This window comes from Mirounga leonina, unplaced genomic scaffold, assembly GCF_011800145.1.
Source record: "Mirounga leonina isolate KUSES-001 unplaced genomic scaffold, KU_Mleo_1.0 Mir_174, whole genome shotgun sequence".
Taxonomy (NCBI): Eukaryota; Metazoa; Chordata; class Mammalia; order Carnivora; family Phocidae; genus Mirounga; species Mirounga leonina.
In genome coordinates this window covers 58,886,896-58,914,810 of record NW_023270451.1, presented here as the reverse complement: position 1 = coordinate 58,914,810, position 27,915 = coordinate 58,886,896, and the positions used below count along the sequence as shown (strand labels likewise).

The 27,915-nt window shown below is 41.6% G+C and overlaps 1 protein-coding gene and 1 pseudogene across 1 annotated transcript in view; both read left to right on the top strand.

Annotated features, from left to right (window-relative positions):
- The window catches only part of CTTNBP2 (cortactin binding protein 2), a 152,334-nt gene extending 129,826 nt beyond the window's left edge, over window positions 1-22,508 (top strand). Inside the window, 9 exon segments of the mRNA XM_035020299.1 lie at window positions 5,098-5,250; window positions 5,385-5,572; window positions 8,769-8,947; window positions 11,420-11,625; window positions 12,290-12,475; window positions 15,257-15,320; window positions 16,739-16,871; window positions 18,195-18,293; window positions 22,269-22,508. Coding sequence (XP_034876190.1) covers window positions 5,098-5,250; window positions 5,385-5,572; window positions 8,769-8,947; window positions 11,420-11,625; window positions 12,290-12,475; window positions 15,257-15,320; window positions 16,739-16,871; window positions 18,195-18,293; window positions 22,269-22,508 — 1,448 coding nt within the window.
- Window positions 22,509-25,764: 3,256 nt separating this feature from the next.
- Window positions 25,765-27,915, top strand: part of LOC118020551 — a 28,152-nt pseudogene continuing 26,001 nt past the window's right edge.

Sequence of the window (27,915 nt, the reverse complement as noted above, 5' to 3'; positions counted from 1 at the left end):
GCCTGGGTGGCTCAGTTGGTTAAGCGACTGCCTTCGGCTCAGGTCATGATCCTGGAGTCCCGGGATCGAGTCCCGCATCGGGCTCCCTGTTTGGCAGGGAGTCTGCTTCTCCCCCTGACCCTCCTCCCTCTCATGCTCTCTGTCTCTCATTCTCTCTCTCTCTCAAATAAATAAATAAAATCTTTAAAAAAATAAAAAATAAAAAATAACATCTTCCTTTTCATATTGCCTTTTGTGAGAGAGAGTCACAGCATATGGCTCTGTTTGGTAAAAAGGGTGTGAATGTGTATTAGAATTGGATCAAATTTTGCCTCAGTGTAAGTAAGGTATGTTGTTAAATCAGCAAGACAGATAATTTTTAAAATTACATGTGACAGTAAGTAGTAAAAAAAAAAAAATTTTTAACACCAGATTGGTATTTTAAAGTAACGCTTTGAATTCTTGAGAGAACTTTCCTTTTTGGAAGTAATAAAGATAGAATTACCATAATAATAGTAGGAGAATATGGTCATTGGAGTCCACATAACTTTGTTCACCTCCTTGGACTCTGCATTACTTGAGGCTCTTGGAAGGTTTGTCCCTTGCTTCTCATCTGGACTCAGAGCATTATCCCTGCAGAGCCTTGTTTTAGTGGACTGTGAAAGACAGGCTGTTTTCCATTCTAAGGGGGAGATTATGGACTTGTCACTTTAGACACAAAGGAGTTTGGATTTAACCATAAATGTAATAGGTTAATTATTTTTAACCCAACAAGTGTTGCTCTAGAACTGACTCTCCAGAACTTTTAATACAAGGGCGTACAGAACTGGACTGTAGCCCCGAGCCTTGCCACAAAATATCTGATTAGGATCACCAATCTGCAGGAGAGGAGTGGGGCTGACACAGCCTATCAAGTTGGAAGAAGAAAGGACAAAAAGAGTAGAATCATTTCAGAAATAGAGCTTTGCAGTAGCATAAGGCAAGGGAATCTAAATGGCTGACTTTCTGGCAACAGGTTAAAAGAAATCTTCAGCTATAGCATGGGGTGGGTGGCCTCCTTTCATCTCTGTGGAACCTGATTGGAGTCTGGCTAATCCTTCAAACTGGAAACTTCCTGCTCCTGGGGTTGGTTAGACCTGAAACTCTGCTCTACAATCCGAAGGAGACACATGCTCTTTTGCAAATAAAATTTACCTTTGAACCAATCTATTTAAAGATGTTGAACTTAAGTAGTTAGAGAAGTCGGTGTGATTGAAAAAATAAGGTCATGAGACTAGCAGTGTTGAAGACAAAGCTTTTTATCAGAGAAACCCAGTCTCTTTGACCCTGGGTCAGTCCGTCATGGGACACCAGGATAAACTAAGATGCGGTGGAACCCCAACCCCTTTTTGTCTAGGGCACAGGTTGTCCATTTAATGGGCGATTACTTGATTAGCCATACAGCCCCTGCTTGTGGACCCAAGAGAATGTTAAGCAGTTTCCAAAAGCTCTGCGGCCCTTCTGTGAACGCATTCATTTTATCTCCAGCCTGAATTCTCCCTGGCTGCTCCCATGCTCGGGTCTCACCACCTGCTAGACATCTCCCGACAGGATGCCTCCTCAAATCCACGAGACCTGACCCATCACCCCCACCCACGCCCCACATGTGCTCTTGCTCACGAGTGCTCTGCCTCCCTGAACTGCACAGCCTCTTCTCCAGTGGGAACGCCAGAGCTGTCTCTGACATTTCCTCTCTGCACCTCTCTCAAGTCAGTCAGCCCCTCAGCCCTGCTGACTCCATCTCAGACAGCTTTGTTTGGTACCTTGGCCCTGGACGAGGCTCCCGTTACCTCTTGCACTCACCTCAGCAATCAGAGCCTCTAAGTGTGTTTCCCGTTTCTTTCCTCTCGAGGCCATCTTTGCACCAGAGTGAGATTTCAATGCGGGAATCCAATCCTGTTTATCCCCCACCTTAGAGACTGCCAGGGCTTCCCAGAGCTGGTGGTTTCTCCCTTCCAACACAACATTCTAGATCTTCCACTTGTCATTTGTGGCCTCGTTCTGAGGCTGCATATCATCAAGTCTCACCCCAGACTGCATGCAAAATGCCAATGGCCCAGCCCAGACCAGTGAAGTCAGAACATCTGGGGATGGATCCCAGGGGATGGTTCCCTGCAGCCTGGCGGGGGGGGGGGGGGGGCGGGAGGAGGACATGCCAGAACTGTGGCTGCTTGATTGCATTCCACTGATGTGACTCCATCCCAGGCTTTCAGCCAGCCCCGACTGGAGGTGTGTCTCAGCTTTGAGCTCACCATCCTTCACTCTTGAAGCTATTCTGACCTTGACCTGATGCCTTAGTCCCTTGAAGGACTGAGGCCTGCCCAGCCTCCATTCTCTGCCAATGCTATCTCTTACAACTGGAAGGCCTTCTCCTGACCTGTCTCCCTATCAAGATGCTGTTCCTTGAAACAGGTACATTTTAAAATGCCACATCCCCCAGTTAGAATCGGTCCCCTCTGATATGCCACAGCACTTAGCATAGGCATACAGCAAGGGGGCAACAGATGAACAGTTGTTGAAATGCAGATACATGTTCCTATAGAGAGATTCTGGCTGCACGCAGCAGCTTCAGGTCCTCCGGAGCCAGCCGTACCCTCAACACAAATCCAGGAGAAACTGGAGACCGTTAGTCCTTGGTTATAGGAAAGCAGATACATGTACTATTCAACCTGCTCTGGTTTTTATCCCCAGGTAGAAAAGGTTTGTTTATTGCTGTTGTTTTAATGAACTATAGATGTATCATACTTCCACAAGGCATGTATTTCTGAAAGAAATGGGCTGGGCCATTGGCATTTGAATGCTGAGCAGCACAGATTTTTAGCACTTTTTACTGAATCGCTGTGTTGAAGGGGATTGGGCACACAGCAGACAGTAGTGTTAACAGCCCCCACAAAACAACGAGATTGAAAGGTGGCTGTTACTGTCTCTGGTTTTCTAGTTGTAAAGCTTCACAGTGTGCAGAAGAGCTATTTCAGTCTCAGAAGAGATTCATTTACAAAATGTTCAAGGAGTTCTTTTGAAAGTGAAAATGCATTTGTCTAGACTAACAAGGGGGACTAGATTATAATCTATTATGAATATTTGTGAAAGTGAAATACTTGATAAAATACTCTCAAGTATTTTAAATTGATCTCCTTTTCTCAAGGTTAATTTGGCTAAGACTGAGGCATCTTAGAATCTTAAAAAGTGATTTTAATTTTTGATTAATTCACTGGTATGCAGGAAGTAGTATACACGTTTTAACTACAATATTAACATTTGAGCGCTTAGTAGGTGCTAAGCACTGTTTCAAGTACATTCTGTCTATGGACTTACTCGTTTCCTACATATTATCATAATCTTCCATTTACTTTCCATCTTTCGTTTTGGGTCGGTATGCAGTTTAGTGCCCCCTTCTTCAGTAGGAGGTCCACGAAGGCAAGATTCAGAAGTCCTGGGGCACCCGGGTGGCTCTGTCAATTAAGGGTCCGACTCCTGATTTCGGCTCAGGTCATGATCTCAGGGTCCTGGGATGGAGGCCCGCATTGGGCTCCGTGCTCAGCATGGAGTCTGCCTGAGGATTCTCTCTCCCTCTCTCTCAGCCCCTCTCCCCACTTCCTGTGGGCATAGGCATGCACACACCTGCTCTCTCTCTCACAAATAAATAAATCTTAAAAAAAAAAAAATCACGACAACAGTCATGAAACCCTAGTCAAACAACTTTAACCTCTGTGAGGTCTGTAAAATGAAAGGATGGATCAGCTTCTTTCTCTGAGGTCCTTATCTCCATAATTTTATGAATATTTCACAAATGTGTAATTTAAAGGTCATTTAAGCATTTCTGACCTTTTGTATTATGAAATATACCTCTGTAAAATACATACTACCTATATTTATAGATTAATGAATAATGCTAAATAAAATAACCATTTAGGTACCACCAGGCCAAGAAATAGATTATATCCGCCTTCCAGAATGTGGCCTTGTGCCCCATCCCCGTTCACAAACTTTTCCTTCTAGAGGTAACCATTAGTCCATCTTCTGTGATAACCATTTCTTTGCTTTCCTGTATCATTTTACTAACTTTAAATCTCTTTACTGTCTTTACTCCCTTAAATAGTACTGCCCGTGTTTGAACTTTACCTGGTGAAACCATATTATATACATCCTTTTGTGATTTGCTTCTTGCTATATTGTTTTGACAGTCCTGCATGTTTGTTGATGCTTGTTGTCGTTTGTTCACTGTCCTCTCCCGTCTATGGATCCATTCTGCTGTCAGTGGGAATTGGGGTTGGTCCTAACTGGGATCTGTTGTGAATCTAGTAGTGGATCATTGTGTACACTTCCAACTGTATTTTTTTTTAATTTTTTTTATTCTTATGTTAATCCCCATACATTACATCATTAGTTTTAGATGAAGTGTTCCATGATTCATTGTTTGTGCATAACACCCAGTGCTCCATGCAGAACGTGCCCTCTTTAATACCCATCACCAGGCTAACCCATCCTCCCACCCCCCTCCCCCCTAGAACCCTCAGTTTGTTTTTCAGAGTCCATCGTCTCTCATGGTTCGTCTACCCCTCCGATTTCCCCCACTTCATTCTTCCCCTCCTGCTATCTTCTTTTTTTTTTTTCTTGACATATATTGCATTATTTGTTTCAGAGGTACAGATCTGAGATTCAACAGTCCTGCACAATTCACAGCGCTTACCAGAGCACACACCCTCCCCAGTGTCCATCACCCAGTCACCCCATCCCTCCCACCCCACCCCCCACTCCAGCAACCCTCAGTTTGTTTCCTGCAATTAAGAATTCCTCATATCAGTGAGGTCATATGACACATGTCTTTCTCTGTTTGACTTATTTCACTCAACATAATACCCTCCAGTTCCATCCACGTCGTTGCAAATGGCAAGATCTCATTCCCACTTCCAACTGTATTAAACAATGCCAAACTCGAGTCCTCCTCCGTCAGCAATTAAAGAGCATTCTGATTATGTCACATCTTCGCTAACACTTTCTATCTTCAGACTTTGATTTTTAACCAGTTCATAGGGGTTTTTGTAAAAGCTTTAATCACTGTTCTGTTTCTGACCACAGCTTGTCTCATCCCCGTGAAACAGTCTCCCGTGAACAAGAAAGTCATTATCATCTTAGAGAATTTGGAAAAATCTTCATTGTCTGAGTTACTGGGGGACTTTCTGGCACCTTTGGAAAACCGCAGCACCGAAAGCCCCTGGACTTTGCAAAAAGGTAAAGAGAGTGGCAAGAGCCTGCCCAGAGTAGGAGTTGTCCTTCACGTCCCTCTTTCTTAGGCTCGTTGGGCTTCGCGTTTGTCTCTTCGTACGGCGTGTTGAGGTTGGGCCGTTGCTTTTGGTTTGTTTTAGGAAATGGGCCAGCTGAATGTTACTACTTTCACGAGAACTGCTTTCTGATGGGAACCGTTACCAAGGCCTGCCTCCAGGGCGCCGACTTGCTGGTGCAGCAGCATTTCCGCTGGGTTCAGCTGCGGTGGGACAGCGAGCCCATGCAGGGACTGCTGCGGAGGTTCTTACAGAGGAAAGCAGTCAGTAAGGTAACGAAGGCAGCCTCTTGCCAGGGGGAGGGGCGGGAGCGTCAGGGGGCCCCCGGGCTGGAGTTCTACCACTTGCTGACCGTGCAGCCTCGCGCAAGGGCAACTTTTAGATAACCCAGAGTTAAAGAAGATGACGCATATAAAACCTGCAGCAGTGTCTGGACTATGTTAAGTATTAAAAAAGAAAGAAAGAAAAGCAAATAGGTTTTACTCCTGTAATTAACTGTTCTTGACGAGGAGTCTCTCCAGGTTCTAAAGGCTATAGAAGGCTATCTCAGAAAACTAAACACTCGTTTCAGGAATGGCTACTGCTTTCTCAGGGCCTTCAAAACCTTATCCATCCACTCAAGCTGGTTTTAACGTATGACTGACACTGCTCCAGAGTAAATATTAAAAATTCACATGGAAGATTAAAGTTCCCTAGCTTTTGACACGTTTTCAAGCGTGATTATAACTCCTGGCAATTATTTTGGAATAAAATATTCTGTATCCTCCCAAACAACAAAATTAGTGCTGACCAAACCTCGTACATTGCTATTTAATTAATATTCTTAAGTCAAGCTAGGATCTGAGGTGTCGAGATTGACTGGAAACATGAGAGCTTGAGTTAGTTAAGACTTCGTCCCTTAATCCAGCACCACAGGCCACATTTGGAGGGGGCAGTATCTTCTATCACCATATTTTAAGCTGTAAATAACACAACACCCACTAGGCTACCTACTTCACAAAAAGGCATTTTTTCCCTCACATAACCAGTGTCTTGTGGTAGGTGTTGCTGACGTCTGTTCACTGCCGAGATGTCAGGTCCTGGGTCTGGGGGAAGTCTCCTGAGCTCCCCTCAAGATTGCAGGATGTCAGCAGGGCCTCAGGCACCACACCCACACCCAGGCATGTCAAAGGGGGGAACCTGGATGCCACTACAGGGGCAAGAGAGCTTAGGCCTTCTCAATCTCCTTATCAGGGAGGAAAACATCTTTTTCTAAAACGTCCAGAAACAGAAGACTTTTCCTGTTTCATTAATCAGAACTGGTTTTGTGCCCACCCTATTGCCCCAGATCGTGGCTAGACTTACCTTCCCAAGACGGAAGCTCTCCCCCAAGTACTTGAACAAAATTCTTTGTGCGTGCGTTTGTGGGTGGGGGACCAGGGGAGGAGAGTGGGGAGAAATATAGAGTGGGAATGGTTTTGGTAATTCAGTAAACTATACTTGCCACTAGTGCTGGGAGTTAGTATCTGAAATTCCTAATTTAATCAGAGAAATCATCTATCCCAAGCTCTGTTAAAATCCACTGGCTGGTAATAAATACATGCTTTTGACCAAAGCTAGGCCATCATATCATGTCCACCAGTAGGAAGAAAAGTGAGGTAAGGACAGTCATAGGTGTGTAGCTTTGCAAATTACTGATGCTTCCATTAATGTTATCATTAATATTTAAATTTCTTTGCCAAAAAGAATTCACATAAATAATCACAAAAGATACTAGTTTTTTTCCTTAAAAACTTTTTTTTTTTTTAAAGAGCAGTTTTAGGTTACATTAAAAATGAGAGGAAGGTACCCAGATTTCTCACATACCCCCTGCTTCCATACATGCCTAGTGTCTAGCACTCACCAGAATGGTACATTTTTTTTCACCAAGGATGAACCTACATTGATAAATCATAATCACCCGAAGTCCATAGTTTACCTAAGGGAAAAATATGGAAGGCCTCATGAATTTGCATGTTATCCTCTGAAGAGTCCCAGTTGTATTCTGTAGATGTGGCACTATTTCAGGTAAAATGGACCTCCCCCACATCCAGCTCACTGGTACACATAGTTTGTAAAGGATTTATTTTACTTCCACACTGTGTTTGAGAATGGGAATGTGGGGTGTGCTGTGAAGAATAGGAAGGAGGAGGGATAATGCCTTTCGCTTACCAAGAGTCACTTCAAGTAGGTTAATAAAACAGATTCCTTGGGTACATGTGCAATGGGAATGAATGACTCCTGCAAAACCTCAGAAATCTTGTAACTGTTTAACAGAACCAAATCTTTGGGGAGGGGGTACTTAGACATACACCGGCTCTTGATCAATTTCTTCCTCCAATTCCTGAAAGGAATATAAGTCAAGAGGCCTTTCAGGACAATACCAGGCATCCTACTGGTATTTAATAAACAATAATTGTAATTTTATTAAGAAGTAAATATTCAGTTATCATTAATTGTAGTACATGATCTTATTCTTGCAGGAAGAGTATCAGAGAAATACAACTATTCCTCTTTTGAAGAGAAGGGAAATCGTAAGAGCTCCCAAGGCCTTATGTAACACAGTAATACCGTTTTAACAGAGCTGCTAGGATCGCTGAACCACTCTTTCATTTTGACTTGGCCAAATTATATCCCTTCAAGTAGGACATACCCATATTCATAAACTATCCCCAGTCTTAATATCATAATAACTTGGTAAAACCAAGATTTATAGGAATCCCTTTCTTCTAAAGTACTGAGTTAACTGCTCTATCTGACTTCTAAATAATTGAAGGATATTTCTCCTAATACTAAAGAAATCTTTGTCCTTTTGTGAAGTCTCTATACTAAAAAGGGACTTGATTTTGTAGAACATAATTCTAAAAAGAACTGCTACCATCAAACCATGTATATTACGTTCTATTATTTAAAATTTGCATGTTTAAAAATTTCAAAACAAATTTCTTTATGTCAGCAGAGTTCTGTACATTTTGATGAAGTTAGCATTTTAGTTGAGACCTTCCTCCTAAGGAAATTAAAATTAATACAAAGTGAACATGCCACAGATCTAGATGGACCATCTTGTCTCTTAACCAAATATTGTTTCATGAAATCAAAATCCTTTTTTAACACCTACTTACTATGTGCAAGGCCCTGTGAAGTACTCTGTATGCATGTGGATAATAATTTCTACCAGAACTGATAGTTAAGAATTTGTGTAAGGTTTCCTAGTCTTCTTACTGCTCTTTTGTGTCTGAACGCTTTCATTTCACGTAATAAGCTACAGATCTGTATCTCATGGAACACACATAATAGTATTAGCTGTCCCTCCTTCACCCACCTCAGGTGGATCAGATTCAGCTAGTTTTTTGTTTTACAGTTTTAAATGTTTGTATTTTTCATTTTTGAACTGTTAAAAGAAGCACTGTTCTAAGCCAAGCCCCACGTCCGGACTCTCTGTCTCTGTAGTTCAGAGGTCAGGTGCCCTCCCCCTGTGATCCCGTGTGCAAGACCGTCGACTGGGCCCTGGCCGTCTGGCGCCAGCTCAACTCCTGCCTGGCCCGCTTGGGCACACCTGAAGCACTTCTCGGGCCAAAGTATTTCCTGTCTTGTCCTGTAGTCCCAGGACATGCCCAAGCGACAGTGAAGTAAGTGTTATTTCTCCTTACTTACCTATTTAAAATAGAGCCATGGCCAAGGAGCTCTGCACTTCCCATCAGAGGATGACCGTGACTCATCTGTTGCTAAGTAGCTCCTAAGGAAACTTTTTACTAAGAACTAGTAAGTAGCAGTTTCCAGCTGTTACAAAAGTCTCCTCAGAGTCCTGTTCAACATACAGTGCGGTGTCTCCTGCGAAAGGCCTACATGAGAAATTCATCGAGGATCTTATAACCAAAAACGAAAGCTTACATTCTGTTGATGAATTAAAAAGCTTCCTCCTTGGGGCGCCTGGATGGCTCAGTTGGTTAAGTGTCCAACTCTTGATTTCTGCTCGGTTCATGAGCTCGAACCCCGTGTGCTGGGCGTGGAGCCTGCTTGAGATTCTTTTTCCTTCTGCCCCTCCCCCCACTCTCTTTCTCTCTCTCTCAAAAAAAGAAAAAGAAAAAGCTTCCTCCTTTATTAATGATACTTAAATACTATGTTTTCCTTTGTAACAGCTTATGAGAATAGACATATTAACAATAAAGTTAATGAAATAGAAAATCAAGAGGAAAAAATGTATCACCATCCAGCTTAGTAAGGTTCTGTGATTAACTGTTAGCATCGATTCTGTACTTTCTGGCATCCTGGGCAGAAATCCATTTTGGAGAGCAGGGCATACAAATAATCTATCTTCTCTATTGTAACAAATGGTCAATTTCAAAACAGCTAATTGGGGGAAAGGAAGAATTACAGTAATAAAATGTATACAGCGTTTTCTTGCTGAAGAGCAGAAATATATTTATTCATGTGATCACCTCTTTTTTCATCAGTATTACAATTAACTTTAAGCCTTTCTCACATCCAGAGTCTCAAGATTCTTAGGAGCTAATCTGGGCCTTGCCTATCATTGCCAACAACTACAGGGACTCTGCTGTGAGATGCGTACGCTGCTTGCAAGCGCGTGACGCTGGGTCAGAAGCCGAGGACTCCAGCCCTGAGCGCAGCCCCAGCCTGTGCCTCACCCACGCAGTGGCTCTCCCTGCGCCTCAGGCCCCGGGGGGGTGACGGACAGTGGCCCCTGGATCCCAGCTGCCGAACTCGGAGCTTGAGAATCCCCCAGGCTCCTAAAGGGGGCTGCTAGCTAATCTGCCCGCCTTTTGCCCTGGAAGGAAGTACCACTTTCATTATCCTAGTAAGGAAAACAAATCTGCCTTCTCCAGAAGGAGACATTGTCTCTCTCTTCCAAGAGAGATGTTAGCATTACTAACATCCTTGAAAAGAGAGCCAAGAAGTGGACACTCGATGTGCAGACATGCCATGGAGGATTGTCTCCCAACAGCTGTGTTCAGGAAGCGCTACTTTTTTTTTAATCTTTACCCCTTAATACCTTTAGGAGTGCTTGCGCAGGTCTGACACATGGTACAGAACACCAGATTTTTGTCTTTATTCCCCTCTTACAGTTTTCTTTTTTCTCTTGAAAAACATATCATTAGACATTAACAGAGAAGCTTAATATACAGATGCTTGATACCTGGGCAAAAGTTTTAAGTCTTGAAAGGCTTACGCCAATATCTAATAGCTTTGAAAACTTCATTATACTGGGAGATGTGGTTTAGCTTCTACAGCCTTGAAACAAGTGTTTTTTTTAATGTTGCAACAAAGGAATTTCAATTGCTGTTGGATGCCCCAACCTTGGGTAAAGTCCCACTGTTACAGCTATTACTACAAAGAGTCCATCTGGGGAGACAGCTGGTGACCCCATCCCCGCTCTGCAGAGCTAAGCCCACCCACGTGCAAACACTGAGCCTTTGCCTTAGGTTGGAGAGATTTAATTTGCCACTGAATACAAGATCTACCCCAATTTCAGAAATATTAAAATATATGTATCTTATTAAGGACATATGGCAAATAAGTTTAAGCTGTTTAGACATCGATTTCCAGGAAATCTTCTTTCTAGACTTCCACCTGCAAATTTACTTTCCCTTCCATATATTTTATTTATGCATTCATTCAACACACACTTAAGCATTGATTCCTGCTCTCAGTGATCTTAGAAGGTAAAAGGAAAGAGACATGTGAACACTTTCATCTGCAAAACATTGTATTTTTGAGGCAAAGTCAAATATCTTTGATATTGGATAATTTCACTTTTTTAAAAAATAATTTATTTGAAAGAGAGAGTACAAGCAGGGGGAGCAGCAGAGGGAGAGGGAAAAGGAAAGGCAAACTCCCTACTGAGCAGGGAGCCTGATGCAGGGCTCGATCCTGAGACCCAGGGATCACCACCTGAGCCAAAGGCAGCCGCCTGACTGAGCCACCCAGGTGCCCCAATTTCACTTATTTCAAAACTACCTAGGAAAATCAGCATATCTGTAGAAATACTTAATGTTTTTTTCCATGCTCTTCAAACCCGTCCTTCGTGGTGTGGTGTGTAATCTGTGACCGGACCTCACTGCCAACTGCCCTTCTCTTGCAAGGTGGATGGCTAAGCTGTGGAATGCTATCATTGCACCCAGAGTTCAAGAAGCAATATTGTCAAGAGCCTCCGTGAGAAGACAGCCGGGCCTGGGGCTGACAACTGCTAGAAACCACCCAAGCCAAGGACAGCAGGCGGTGGTTAAAGCTGCTCTCAGCATCTTGCTCAATAAAGCCGTGCTGCATGGCTGTCCCCTCCAGAGAGCAGGTATGCAGGTTGGTGCTGGGAGGGGAGGGGAGGAAATTCACTCTTACATAATACTTGTTTGAATTCATTATAAGGGAGCTCTTCTTTCTTCGGAAGTAAAGAAATTATCTTGACTTTAATGTACCTTTGGCACCATTGTCCCAGAACTTTAAAAAATTTTTTTTAGTCTTCCCTCCTAAAAATTTTATTTAAATTCAATTAACAAATAATGTGTTATTAGTTTCAGATGTAGAGTTCAGTGATTCATCAGTCTTACATAACACCCAGTGCTCATGACATCAAATGCCCTCCTTAATGTCCATCACCCAGTTACCCCCACCTCCTTGCCCTCCAGCAACTCTGTTTGTTTCCTATGATTAAGAGTCTCTTACGGTTTGTCTGATTTCATCTTTTATTTTTTCCTCTCTTCCCCTATGATCCTCTGTTTTGTTTCTTAAATTCCACACAGAAGTAAAATCATATGAGAACTCTCTAAATTATTGGCTCAGTAATTCCAGATCTCCAAGTAAAATTTGCTGGGTCACAACATCCCTGCTTGGGTATTAAGCACAGCCATGATTCTGAAGAATATTTCTTGGAGAATTGCAATTGTTATATTTTACTTGACTATGAAACGCAGGCTCACTGCCTTCTTTTTGGCAAAACATGATTTGTGTTGTTTCAGAGCTGGACCAGCACACAGCTGATTTCAAAGGAGGAGGTTTCCCATTATCTATAGTCTCAAGTTACAACAGTTGTAGCAAGAAGAAAGGAGAGAGTGGTGCCTGGAGAAAAGTGAGCACCAGTCCTCGCAAGAAGTCTGGCCGCTTCTCTCCTCCGTCCTGGAGCAAGCCGGGCCTGAGCGAGGAAGGTAAGTGAGGCGGCCATGCTGCCTGGAGGCACGTGGGCACTCGGGCTCTGCTTTCGGAGTGTGAGTGTGCTTTTACTTTTCTCACTATGCATTCAACAAAGTTGAGGTTTTCAATGCATATTCTCAGGGAATGAACGGGGGGTAGTAGGTACATTTCTGAAAATATCTGGGAGGAAATAATCGTTTGTTTGTGGCATCCACCATTCAATCTATGTAATAACAACAGTTGTACTTAGGCTGTTTTCTCCTTTTCTGTGTCATCTCTGAGCCAACCTTAAATTTTTTAAAGTATGTATAGAGATACATTTCATACCAGTTTAAGGCCTTCGTGAATCAATCAGTTTTACACATTTCTTTCTCCTATATTGTGTCAGCTTCTAGTCTACACACTGGAGAGCAAACACAAAAATTCCTGCCCTCTTAGGGTTTATGTTCTCCTAAATTATTAAAAAGATTCAATATAATGGAATATCCTCTATAAAAAAAGAAGATGTAAGTTTTTATTCAAACAGGCTAAAACATTTATCTCTGGTGTTAGACCTATTCCTTTTGGCTTTGGCAATAGGGTAATCAGTAATTATACGAATTGACTTTCCTGAAGGAAATCCATATTTGAGTAAGAATGAAAAGATGTTCCAACCTCATATGCATTGTGCATTTCTCATATATGTAATTTGGGGAGCCCCTCCCACCCTCAACATATTCTGTTATGTATAATATCATGCCCATTTTATAGTAGAGTTGCTAAAAAGAGAGAATATGCCTAAAATTTTGAAACATGAAGAATTGCCTGTGTTCATTAATGTTTTCATACTTAAAAATCAGCAAAATACAGCATGTATTAATGTTAATACATGCTGAAGTTTTGTAATTACCCCGTGCATGTGTCCATAAACTGTGACTTTTTTTTTTTTTAATGACTGAATGTAAAGTCACTGAATGAGAGTTTCCTTATACTTTTTTAAGGTGATTGCTGTGTATCTGTAATATGATATTCTGATTTTAAGAGCTTGCCATTACTTCCCAGAGTTAGAGTGTTTGATTCAGGGAGTCAAGTCATTAGACATCAGCCCCCTCCTAAGGCATAGAGACTGCTGAGATGACCTCTGCAGCAAGGATTGTACCTTCCACTTGTCTATCCCTATATGTAGTGCAAAAGAGCTCTAAGATGAGGATTATCTTCTCCATTTCCAGGTAACAAAACTGAAGTTCAGAAACCTTTGGCTGTCTGTCCCTATCACGGGGCTCTGCAACCCATGTTTTTGTTTCTTGCGAGTCCTATGCTGTTTCCTCCATCCATGCCACTCTAATCCCATGGTACATGGAATAATCCATAAGCACTCAAATAACAGGACACCCACCCAGGCTCTTCACTGTCGTTTCCAAGTTTATTACAATTTCTGCAGGGTTTAAGACCAGCCTCTGGCTTGAGCCAAATAACTAAACAATAAGCGTTGTTAGCGTATACTTTAGAGTGGACAAACAAAATCAATAAAGTGAATATGAATTTAAAACAGTATTAAGTCAAACTCAGAAAACGATTATGTAAAATATTAAAAAGTTAAATTATTGAATATAAGTATAAAATTTATAATTTTATATTTTAATATTTGATATATCAAATGTTATACTCTTAGAAATATGAAACCATATTCAGAAGATTAATAGAATTGTGCGTAACTGGGATATTTCATTTTTTATATTGGTAAATATTTTTCCCAATAGTTCCATTTGATATTACAATGTTTGGGTTGCTATTGGTTTTTCTGACACCATTGTTTATCAAAATAGAAACCACTTTGCATTCTACACAGATGACGATGGGTGATTATAAAGTTTGGTAAAGACACAGCCTCTTTTTCTCCTGATGTAAAACAGAAAAGCTATGATGTCAGGTCACAGGCTTCGGGAGACGGGGACCAAGCCCAGGCACCTATCTGGTAATTAGGGAAATCTGATAGCCACCCTTTCTGACAATGACAACAAAAATATGGGCAAAGCAACTAGTGTAGAGATTGTCTCTGATGACCTCTTCATGAGGATAGATTCAGCTTTTCACAATCATTCTTTAGAGAGAATTTGTGCTAGCAACACTCCTACAATTTTAGGAGAGGGGCCGTTCATTTATAAAAGCAATCCTATGCAGGGAACTCCATCCAGAGCTACTTTCCTGAGGAGAAACGCCTCAAGAGATGGATTCAATCCAAAAACAGTATCAAAGAACAGAGTCCATAGTCTGTTTCTTTTATTTTTTCTTTTCTTTTTTTTTTAAAGATTTTATTTATTTATTTGACAGAGAGAGACACAGCGAGAGAGGGAACCCAAGCAGGGGGAGTGGGAGAGGGAGAAGCAGGCTCTCCGCCGAGCAGGGAGCCCGATGCGGGGCTCGATCCCAGGACCCTGGGACCGCGACCTGAGCCGAAGGCCGATGCTTAATGACTGAGCCACCCAGGCGCCCCCAGGAATCTGTATTTTTAATAAGAAGCCAGATGATTCTTTTTTTTTTTTAAGATTTTATTTATTTATTTGACAGAAAGACATAGCGAGAGAGGGAACACAAGCAGGGGGAGTGGGAGAGGGAGAAGCAGGCTTCCCGCTGAGCAGGGAGCCCGATGCAGGGCTTGATCCCAGGACCCTGGGATCATGACCTGAGCCGAAGGCAGACGCTTAACGACTGAGCCACCCAGGCGCCCCTAGTCTGTTTCTTTTAAATACAGAGTTCAAGATGCACAAGGACAATGATTGATTCTATTGAAAATGATTACATTTTTCTTTAAACAGGTATCAAAATTAAAGCTGTATCTCAGCTGAATTATAACAGGAATGCCTCTCTGTCAAAACAAAAGTAAGTTTCCCTTTAACTTGCAGCAAACAATGCATGTTTTCATTATTTGTACATCTATAATGCTATTAATATATTTTTAAAAAATAGAGGTCATTCAAATGCTAGTATTAAACTGAAATCTAACGAATGAATGTGTAATGGTAGGAAAATTTTCTCTTGTAGGTTCTTTGGTCTAATGATCAAATTGATATAAGACACATTACCAGGAGAAAAATGAATTTAATTTCCTATGTCTGGGAGCCCCAAAGATAGGAGACTCAGGGCCACATCAGGCAGTTGAGGGTTATATTGTCACCCTCAGCTAGGGAATGGTATAGGGGCCTGGGGCTTTGAGCGGAAGGGGGTGAATCACAGGATAAGAGCAGATGCTTGCCCCGCCAGACAGGGGTATTTCAGATAAAAACCTTAGCTCTGGTAGTAGCTCTTTCTAAATTCTAAATTCTTTTAGGTAAGTTTTCCTTGAGTCAGCAGGGTCTTGATTGACTTCAGATCAAAATAACCCACCAGCCAAAGTGACACATTTTGGGATGGCATATTCTCACCTTCACATGAAAACTAAAAAACATGTTCTTTAAGCTCAATATAACTTAACATAAAGCCTTTTTTGCTTGTAGTTTGTTGAAAAGGTTAGAAGTATTAATGGCTTTTTTATCAAACTTGATCATTAATGCTTTTGACATAAAGACATGATAAACAGGCTTTAGATGACTGATGTTTTAAAATGATCACTTTTTCTTATGTTGCTCCTAGGGAATTATTTTAGCTTACAAATTTTGAGGTACAAAAGATGATTTGGTTAATCATGGAAATGTTTGGGCAGCGTGTAAATAGCTCTCCATTGTAACTCAATAAATTGTGTGTCCTGTCACTTGACAGGTAACATTTAGAACCAAGTTCACAGAATTACAGACGGGGGAATTGTAAAGAGAGAGAAGATGGATAAAGGAAACCGTGACACATGCGCCTTTCTGCCAGGCACACTGCTGAATCCATTATATACAGCAGCCTATGTAATTTCCCCAGTAACTCTATCATGTAGATAACCCAGAAACTGAAGTGTTAAGGGAAGCGAAAAAAAGAAAATACGACCTGTGGCCATGTTGCCAGTAAGTGGTAGAGCCAAGTTTGAAATTTATAGTTGTTCCAGGGTATCAAACTGTCCCTCTGCTTCCCCAGTATTTCATGTCCTAAGTTTCATCTAGGCTTGGAGAAAGGGAAGAAAAAAGGACTGGAATGTTCTAAACCAAGGAGATTTCTCGGTGAATAAAATTTTGAGTGGGAGTTGCCAGACTGTGCCATCAGGTGACATTTCAGACTCTTTTAAAGGATATTTAGAAACTTTTCCTACCCGATCCCAACTCCCCAAAACTGGATTGTGGTTCCCACTTTGAAAAACTCTTTTCTGAACTTTGTATTAGGTCTTTAGAGAACGATTTATCGTCGACATTGAATTTGGAACAAAGGCTGTCTCTGGGTTCAGATGATGAAGCGGACCTTGTCAAGGAACTTCAGAGTATGTGCTCCAGCAAATCTGAATCTGATATAAGCAAGGTAAGCAGTACAAGGCGGGAGGACATGGATTGGCTCCCCGGGCAGGAAAGAGATTCTTTAGAGCCACATCACAACACCCACTCCCTGAAAGAAATTCCTGATTGAATAGTATGGTTAATGCTCCAAATCAAATCCTCTTTACCTTGCTTAGAAAAGCCCTTTCTCTAGACAAACCATGAGAGACGATGGACTCTGAAAAACAAACTGAGGGTTCTAGAGGGGAGGGGGGTGGGAGGATGGGTTAGCCTGGTGGTGGGTATTGAGGAGGGCACGTTCTGCATGGAGCACTGGGTGTTGTGCACAAACAATGAATCATGGAACACTACATCTAAAACTAATGATGTAATGTATGGGGATTAACATAAGAATAAAAAAAAGAAAAGAAAAAAGAAAAGCCCTTTCTCCAAACTGTCTTTTATATAAAAAGGAGTTCTATTCAGTACAGCTCGCTTTTCAAAACTCCTCTGAAAGACCTGAGGTTAAAATTGCATGTTGATTGCATTAGCACAAATCACACCCAACGCATTCAGGCATCACTGTTTCCCTAGGCTTTTCTTCCTTTTTGTTTTTCTAATGTTGGTATACAAGTCACCTATCAGTAAGAGAGCATCACAGCAGACTCGTGTTATAGACACAGGAAAAGCCACAACCTTCCTTACAAGAAAATGTGGCCTCTGTAATGCATATAGTCATAACCTTTTAAGCCGTGAAAATTGAGATCTATATATAGAAATCAGTGGACCCCAAATCTCAAAGGCAGTGTCAACAGCTTCAAGTTCAGCTTGTCTTGGCACTCTTCTAGCTGCAGCAAATTGAACCAGACTTCCTTGATAAAGGCCTTTTACTTGAAAGGGAGGATAAGAAGGTAGTTATAATGTGAGGTTCCACCGGAAGACTCTTAACTCTTACATCTGAACAATCCAAATCTCCGGGACAAAGTCAAATTGACAGTCTGATTTAACCTTGCTGGAAATGAGCTGAAATACTTACCCACTGGAAAAATAGGTAATGATTAAAATCCTACACTTTTGCCAGGACAGATTTTTTTTTTTTCTATAGGGCTCATCATCTGGTCACCTTCTTTTGACTTTTTTTTAAATAATCTCTAAGGAAGGAGGACCTGTTTCTCATGTATTTTCTGGTAGTTTCACTTAAAGGCTTGGAGTCTTTGTTGTGCACAGTATAGGCCTTGAGGGTATGTTCATGGAGCTCCTGAGGGTCAGAGAAGAAGGTAACATATATAGAAAATGCAGATTTTCTATAGTGAATTTAAGTTATGCCTTGAGTGTGTACCTATGACTTGATAAATGGTCTCTTTTCCAGATTGCTGATTCCAGGGATGATTTAAGGAGGTTTGATAGTTCAGGAAACAACCCTGCCTTTTCAGCAACTGTTAATCCAAGAATGCCAGTGTCACCGAAGGTAAGTGCCCATTTCCCTGCAAAATGAGACAAAAAAGGATTGCTGTGGCATGGACTTCCCGAATCTTCTTTCAGTGTGAATCACAGAATTCTTTTTCAACCACAGCTGTGAAAAGAGAAGTAGAGTAAAAGTAAGTGTTCAGTAGTTAATCAGGGTTAGAAAGATCACTGTTTAGATAATAGCTTGAAAGAATGATGTAGAGAAGCATTGTGTGTGTCAAAAGTATATATAATGAGACTTCTGTCTTGGTTCTTCTATTTTAAAATGTATTCATTTGAGAACCTTTAAGGTTTCCTGCATTTTAGAATTGCAACAGGCTAAATAATGTAAAGAAAGATCTATCACACCTGAAAAAAAAAAAGTCCTTTTTAGGGGGCACCTGGGGGGCTCAGTCAGTTAAGCATCTGCCTTCGGCTCAGGACATGATCCCAGGGTCTTGGGCTGGAGCCCTGCGTCAGGAGTCTGCTTTTCCCTCTCCCTGCTGCTCCCCCGGCTTGTGCTCTATCAATTAAATAAAAAAACTTAAGAAACTGAACTAAAAAGGACTTTTTTTTTTTTAAACTTGCCATAATGCGCATTGGCTTCAGTGAGAGGCTTTCCTTTGAAAACAAGGCAGGATGGTAAGTGGCAGAGCGAGGACTATGGTTAATAAAAGCCCAGAGATGGCCCAGCATGGTACTCCTGGGTGAACACACACAATAAAACTACTTCTTACCCAGTAGTTATTTTGTGAGAAGGCAGATTTCATAGAGGCTGTTAGTAAGAGGTGGTTTGTTCACCACGTCACGTGGAGTGTGGCTCACATCCTGTTCTTGTCCCCTCCCGCGGCGGCTGACGAAGACCTGGGGGGTGGGGGGGGTTGCAGAGAGAAGGATTAGAAAGTGAGCATGGTGAGACTATTAAATTATTCATCATCTGCTCACCACAGCCTCTGCTGTCCCACTGCTTCATGAGGTTCCAGTCCCAATTAGTTACACGTGAGCTGTAGGTTTTGGGGGAAGAAGGGGGGAAGGAAGCATTGGCAAGGCTGAGGTCCCAAATAAAAAATACATAACATGATGATCTGTGAAGAAGAGCAAGACAAGACCTTTCTGGCTTGCTATTATCATGTCTGCCTCCCCCACCCTCTCCCCAGTTGGGAACTGTTTAGAAAGCACAGCAAAAACAATTTAGAGAATTGTGAATTCTGGCTGGAAGACATTTTGGTCAGGAGCTGTCCCTCCTGAACACATTTCTTGGGCCTCCGGGACCGCTCTTTAGGGTTCCTTGTAGAATAGTCAGTCCATGCAAAGACCAGGAAGAAAAACCGTGAACCTCTTTCTCCAAGGGCCAAGTCACTTTCCTATATAAAAATGTTTACCGGTCGTGACCAGCTGCCATTGTTTAAATGCCTCATGGAGGCAAGGTTTTTGTACCCCTATTTCTCTGTCACAGGACCTTATTGGTTGCTACAATAAGGTACTGTCCACAAAAAATAGTACTGAAAGTGGGATACGCTCAGGGCAACTCAGGACAGCTTGGTTTTAAGAGAGACCTTTAAAAACATGTGTCCTCCTTTACACTCTGGGCTCTTACGCGGTTGAGTTGAGGTGGGTATTAGCACAGCTCCTCTTTCGCACACTGAACACAGGTGGAGGGGCTACCCCGCAAGGGCGAGGAGGTGTTTTTTTCAGAACCTGCCAGCAGAGGGCAAAGTAACACATTGGACAGCCTTCTGAAAGCTTGGCAGGCTCATTTCTTTTCTATCCTTCTGATAAACTCAGCTCGCAGTTCTTGGTTAGATGCCCGGTTCCTTCTGTTATCAGGAAGTAATTCTTTTAAAGTGAGAGCTCTCTGGCTTAGCTGAAATCACTTTCGACAATCCTCACTTGTCACAACAGAACTCTCTACTGCTCCAACAGTAAGGGAATGTAGTGGGATTTATTAATCTGGTGGCAGGTTAGCCTTCTAAATTAAAAACAAATGCACATATTTAAATCACTAATACAACAGACACGGATAGGTTTTCTTCTCATGAAAACCAAATGACTCCCCCGAAAGCAGAAATTCTCATTTTTGCATAATGAAATCCACTTGAGGATTTGTTTTTAAACCCCAGTGCCCAGATCATGCTTCCTCCACCCCGAGGTTCTGATAATAGTTTTGGTTTGAGGTGCCACCTGGACTTTGACCTGGTCCTCTATTTTGTCCAGCCCCTTTGTTTCTAAATGTATCTTTAGAGGGGTTGATAGAGCTTTGTGTAACTTACATGTAATCCACTATTTCTACACCATCCTCTACACCTTCCTGTCTGTCTACACCCTTTCTCCCCTGTTCACTTATCACAGCCCTCTACCTCCTCAAAGATCCATCTCACCGCCATCTTCTCTACAGTGTTTGCCTTTACTTGTCTCCCCAGCCCATCCCCAACTTCCCCATCTAGAGAGCAGGGATTATAGTATCCTCCTAGCTTCCAGCAGTGAGTCAATATTGAATGAACTGCTCTAATTTAACAAAATTACTTTAAAACTTAATTTGGGTGCAGCACTTTTCTATACAAACTAGTAGTTTTCTTTGAGCTTAATATGTACAACATTGATAAGTAACCTTTTATGTTGAATAGAACTTTTGGGTCCTAGCCCAGAAAGCATTAAACACCATGAACTCTCCTAGTCCCAGGCTCTTGTACCTCTTAGCCTTAGGGAAAACACCTCCAACCTGTGCTTAGCTGCCCAAGCACACTCTGTAGCAGTCACTGGCCCTGTTCTTACACTCCCAGCAGCTCTCCACAGGCCTCCTGTTATACCCTCACACCCCAAGCACATGTTTAACTGCAAGGGAAGCTTCTTGTTACTTCATGTCAGCATTTCCTGTCTCAGACCGTAATGATGCACACTGCCCCCCACTTTCATGATGCAGACGATGGGGTGGACCATGTATCACCTTTTCTCTGTCTGGGCCCTGACACAGATTTCCCTCCCCTCGCTCATAGATTCCATATATCGCCCAGCTGCTATCTTTAGCAAAATATGCCATTTCTTCTAAATGTGCCTCCCGTGTTGAGTTTCCTGGTGTTTTAGAACAAATTACAAGTTGGGATTGGTCTTACTAGGCCCAGGCCTAAGTCCCATTTTCCAGATTTAGGAAGATGCCCAGGAGAATTCAAAGGCCAGGGGGAATCCACACAGTTACTTTCCTTTAAAAGCCACATTAACTATTTTGCCTGTTAAATTCTAGTTTTACATTTTAAATCTTTTAATGGTTCCATTGCTGTTTAGTTGTATTAAAGGAGAGAAAGTCAGGAGGATCAACTGCTTACGAGGCATGGGGAGCAGCTCAGAGAGGAAGCCTTCCTTCACGTTGGTTGGTTGGCAGAATTTTAGACACTCTAAGGGCAAACACCTTGAGGGAAAGTTGGGAGCCCGAGGTCCGGCCCAGCGTCCTCCCTCTGAGACCGGGGACAAATCACGTCAGCCGTCTAGCTCTGTGGCTGTGCAGGAGGGAAGCGCCCCTGTTACAGCACGGATGGTTTCTGCTCTGGAAGAAACACCCAGAGCCGTGCTCCAGTCTTAGAGTTAGTTCATCAGCGCATACTTTCTGAGCATTTAATATCTGGTGTCCAGGAAAGCAGAAAAGTGAGGTGACTCACCCAAAGTGAGAGAGTTGATATTTGAGGAGCTGCCTACAGAGACTAATCCAGTTTGGTGATGTCTTCGGGGCCAGGACTTCAGGAAGCTGCCAGACTGTGACATTTGATTCACGGACTCGTACGAGGCCACGAAGGGCCTAAATGAAAATCAGGTGGTGGGTCTGGAGGAAGTTAATCACTCAGCCTCTTCTCTCTCTAGTCTGCTGTTTGGTTTTGCAGGAGAACCGTGTTCAGGGAGACTCTCCTCCATGCTGGTGCAGAGACACAGAGCAGGAGGTGAGGACGGCGGTTAGCGGGTGGCCACCAGGTCAGACGTGACAGGCCTGTTCTGCTCTCTCCTCTCACAGGGGGTCAGTCCTCTCAGCAGCCATCAACCGGCCGAATGCAGCAACAGTCCATCAAAGACTGAGTTGGGTGTTTCAAGAGTTAAGTCTTTTCTTCCTGTTCCTAGAAGCAAAGTCACCCAGTGTTCCCAGAACACCAGAAGCAGCAGCAGAAATACAAGGCAAATAGAAATCAACAACAACTCAAAAGAAGAGATTTGAAACTTCCACAAAAACGAACAAGTAGGAAAACTAAACAAATAGGCCTGCCTACAATAGTCTCACTCTCAACTTCTGTATATTTCACACACAAACCAAGGACAACAAGATGTAAATACCTTAAAATGAAGGCAATGTTTTCACTGTAATATAAAGTATGAGTGCGGGACCACTATTCAATTTTTTTGTAAAGAATGTATTTATAACCAACATTTTGTTGCTTTTTTTTTTTCTTTCCAATTCTGTAGGATTGAACTTCAATACCAAGAGGTGATGCCAACTTTTCAAGTAGTTTTATAATAGAAATATTGTAATAGTTTTAATCAACATGTTCAGGGGTATTAGAACTGTCAGTGTACTGTATATCTATATCTATATCTATATATATATCTGTATATTTAAGAAAGTCCATGAAGCATATTGCGTACATGTTATAAAATGTACAACATTGGCTTTTAAATAGAGATAACTTTATGTTCACTTGAATGACTAGAATGGGGCAATAACAAATCATTTCTAAACAGTTACTTTCCATTAAAAGCCATATTAAGTATTTTGCCTGTTAAATTCTAGTTTTACATTTTAAATCTTTTAATGGTTACATTGCTGATTGGTTGCATTATGTATATTTATGCTTATCAGAGTTTGCATTATGACTCCAGAAAATATGAAATTATATAATGCAATAAAAGTGTTATCTTTCTTACAAAAGTTTTGTACCTAAGTGAATATAACTGCAAATGCTTCAATAAATTAATTTAGTTAACTCCCTCTTCGATTTAATTCTAGTAGCACAACTGATTGATAAAAGTTGATATTTTCTGGAAGTGTTTCTTCAAAAATTACTAATGAAATGACATATACAACTCAAAGTTAAAATGCTTTGACATCAATAAAATATTGAATTAGTGAAATAATTTTGCCGTAGTTTCTATTTATAGCTCTTAGTAGTTCATCCATGCAACAGAGATTTGTGTTCAATTATAAAATGTGTTCTCCCTGTTGGTATTTCACTAGCTGTTCACAGAAAGGCCCACCCCTGTTAGAAAGTGTTAAATAAAACATTTAAGTGGAGCTCTAAGAATTAGGTGTTCGGTAAACAAAACATATATTTCTCTCATAAATACCCCCCAAAAGGTACGATTTTATACCAAGAATGATTTACTTGTCTAAGAGTATTATAAGCCCTCTCTTGGCCAGAATGGTTATTTACATTGAAGTACACACATATACACTGATACTATATTAAACTTTACGAAAAATATCTGCAAGTATCTTAATGGGTGTTTAAGATTATGCCACAAGGGATGAATCAGAGAAGATCTTTCTAGCAGGGAAGAATTGGACGGCAGACTGCAAGATGTCTAAAGAAGGCATTTAGATTGGGGGTCTTTCAAAATACAGGTAGAGATCTAATGGATCATTTTATCAATTTAGTGAGTCACAACTAGCAATTTTTAGAAGTAGAATGGAAAATGTCAGTATGTCCTAGTGTCTATCAAAGTAAAAACATTTTGTGACGCCTTTGTTTCTATGACATAGATGTAAACATGAATGGGCCAGGCTGGGATGTGAGGTCACGGCCAAAAATCTTTCAAAGTCAATACAATATAAGGGAGCCTAGTGGTGGGGGTGGCTTGGGGTAAGGTCTTTGATGATAAATTGCCCTAGGGCTGAATTAAGCACTGCCATTTCTTAGCTGTCTGGTCTAAGACAAATTAATTTCTTTAATACACATTTCTCAGCAGTAAAGTAGGGTCATGACAACCTGCAAGTTGTTCATGAGCATTAAATGAGGTAACACAAGCAAGCGTTCCTACTTCTCTCCCTCTTCATCAAATAAGGCATCTTGTAACTCCGTGTGGCATTCTAACATCTTTTCAAAGTATAATCAATTCACAAATACTGAGGATTTACAATCTGATGCTCACAATAGAGCTGCAAGTGTATGAAACAAGTGAGAGACATGTAATTGGAAATTAACTAAAATACATTAGCAATTTCCATTTTCTTCTTATGTTAACTTGAAGGTGTCTCCAAAGTAGACTACTCTAGGGCACCTGGGTGGCTCAGTTGGCTAAGCAACTGCCCTCAGCTCAGGTCATGATCCTGGAGTCCCAGGATTGAGCCCTGCATCGGGCTCCCTGCTCAGTGGGGAGCCTGCTTCTCCCTCTAACCCTCCCCCGTCTCATGCTCTCTCTTTTTTTTTTCTTTTAAGATTTACTTTATTTATTTGACAGAGAAAGACACAGCGAGAGAGGGAACACAAGCAGGGGGAATGGGAGAGGGAGAAGCAGGCTTTCCCGCTGAGCAGGAAGACCAATGCAGGGCTTGATCCCAGGACCTGGGATCATGACCTGAGCTGACGGCAGATGCTTAACGACTGAGCCACGCAGGCACCACTCATTCTCTCTCTTAAATAAATTTTTTTTTAAAGTATCTTTTAAAAAAGATTTTTAAAAAAACAAAAACAAAATAGACATCTATTTTGCAGTTGCTTATGTAAAAGAGAAAACAAGGGGAGACTTCACAAAAGCTGATTACGAAAAGTAGCCAATTTTGAGAGATAAGGTTGAATCTTCAAAAATGCAATATTTTTTCTTTTCAGTTAATACTTAATAATTGAAGTTCAGTTGGCTAGCCCTAGCCATCACCTGACTTAGCCACCTGTTATGAACAATTATGACGCATTATAGCAAAGTCAATCTCTGAAGTTATGTGATACTTTCTGAATTCTATGCTACCCCTTTTGCAAGATTTTTCTCAAAGAACATCCCACAAATATTAAAAAAAATCAGTGAACAGATATCCTTTGTTTGGTTTTTACTATAAATATGTTTAGTTGCAGACTGATGTCTGTTGAGTGTTAATTAGAGGGGACTATGGAAATACATTGAGAAGAGATACGCAGTTACACATTATTCTGCTTTAATAGTGAAGATAACACTTGAATATCAGGAGCCATGACCTCAAATTCTGACCACAAATCTAAGATGACACTTTATATCTCTAGGCTTCAGTATCCTCAGTGGGGAAAAATACTAGAGTTTTTCCTTATTCCCAGGAAGAAAAGCACAACAGACAATCAGAAATCCTGTTAGTTGTTCCCATATAGTCTGATACCTTAAAAGGGTTATTAGCTCACCATACCATAAAAATGGTTTGGCTTATACTTCAAGAAAATCAAGAATATATTTCTCCTTAGCTAATTCAAAAGTTTACATTTGTTCAGAGTGGCTTCAGACCTCATTCATTCATTCAAGTAATATTCTGTGCTAGGGATTAGGGATAAAGTGTTAGGATGTGCCGGATGCTGCTCAACTTGGAGTTTACAGCCTGTTGGGGTGAGATGGTGAGTAAATAAAGAAACAACATAACTTGATACTCTGTGTATTCTGTAAAGGAAATCAGTAGAATGATGGAGGAAGGTCATGGAGGAAGGATTACTTTAGGGCAGACTAGTTCAAGGAAAGGTCTTCATGGACCTAACATTTACTGACACGTGAAGGAAGAAAGGGATCTAGGGAGGTAGAAGCCAGGGATTACAGAACTGGCAACTGTCCTAAGGAAGTAACAGGAAGGAGCCTGAGGCTTGAAACACATTTGGCCGAGAGAAGAACTAAAAGGGATGAAGGGGATGGTGTGGCAGAGGTTGGATTCTGGTGTAGGCTCTGGTCAGAATCTGTGGCACAATGAGAAGTCACTGGAGAGTTTTAAGCTAATGTCAGGCATGTATATATATTTTTTTATTCTTATGTTAATCCCCATACATTACATCATTAGTTTTAGATGTAGTGTTCCATGATTCATTGTTTGCGTATAACACCCAGTGCTCCATGCAATACGTGCCCTCCTTAATACCCATCACCAGGCTAACCCATCCTCCCACCCCCCCTCCCCTCTAGAACCCTCAGTTTGTTTTTCAGAGTCCATTGTCTCTCATGGTTCGTCTACCCCTCCGATTTCCCCTGCTTCATTCTTCCCCTCCTGCTACCTTCTTCTTCTTTTTTTTTTCTTAACATATATTGCATTGTTTCAGAGGTACAGATCTGAGATTCAACAGTCTTGCACAATTCACAGCGCTTACCAGAGCACATACACTCCCCAGTGTCTATCACCCAGTCACCCCATCCCTCCCACCCCACCCCCCACTCCAGCAACCCTCAGTTTGTTTCCTGCGATTAAGAATTCCTCATATCAGTGAGATCATATGATACATGTCTTTCTCTGTTTGACTTATTTCGCTCAACATAATACCCTCCAGTTCCATCCACGTCATTGCAAATGGCAAAATCTCATTCCTTTTGATGGCTGCATAATATTCCATTGTATACATATACCACATCTTCTTTATCCATTCATCTGTTGGACATCTTGGCTTTTTCCACAGTTTGGCTATTGTGGACATTGCTGCTATAAACATCGGGGTGCACGTACCCTTTCGGATCCCTACTTTTGTATCTTTGGGGTAAATACCCAGTAGTGCAATTACTGGATCATATGGTAGCTCCATTTTCAACTTTTTGAGGAAGCTCCATACTGTTTTCCAGAGTGGCTGCACCAGCTTGCATTCCCACCAACAGTGTAGGAGGGTTCCCCTTTCTCCGCATCCCCACCAACATCTGTCGTTTCCTGACTTGTTAATTTTAGCCATTCTGACTGGTGTGAGGTGGTATCTCATTGAGGTTTTGATTTGGATTTCCCTGATGCCAAGCGATATTGAGCTCTTTTTCATGTGTCTGTTGGCCATTTGGATGTCTTCTTTAGAAAAATGTCTGTTCGTGTCTTCTGCCCATTTCTTGATTGGATTCTTTGTTCTTTGGGTGTTGAGTTTGATGAGTTCTTTGTAGATTTTGGATACTAGCCCTTTATCTGATATGTCATTTGCAAATATCTTCTCCCATTCTGTCGGTTGTCTTTTGGTTTTGTTGACTGTCTCCTTTGCTTTGCAAAAGCTTTTTATCTTGATGAAGTCCCAATAGTTCATTTTTGCCCTTGCTTCCCTTGCCTTTGGCAATGTTTCTAGGAAGAAGTTGCTTCGGCTGAGGTCAAAGAGGTTGCTGCCTGTGTTCTCCTTTAGGATGTTGATGGACTCCTGTCTCACATTGAGGTCTTTCAACCATTTGGAGTCTATTTTTGTGTGTGGTGTAAGGAAATGGTCCAGTTTCATTCTTCTGCATGTGGCTATCCAATTTTCCCAACACCATTTGTTGAAGAGACTGTCTTTTTTCCATTGGACATTCTTTCCTGCTTTGTCAAAGATGAGTTGACCATAGAGTTGAGGGTCCATTTCTGGGCTCTCTATTCTGTTCCATTGATCTATGTGTCTGTTTTTGTGCCAGTACCATGCTGTCTTGATGATGACAACTTTGTAATAGAGCTTGAAGTCCGGAACTGTGATGTCCCCAGCTTTGCTTTTCTTTTTCAACATTCCTCTGGCTATGCGGGGTCT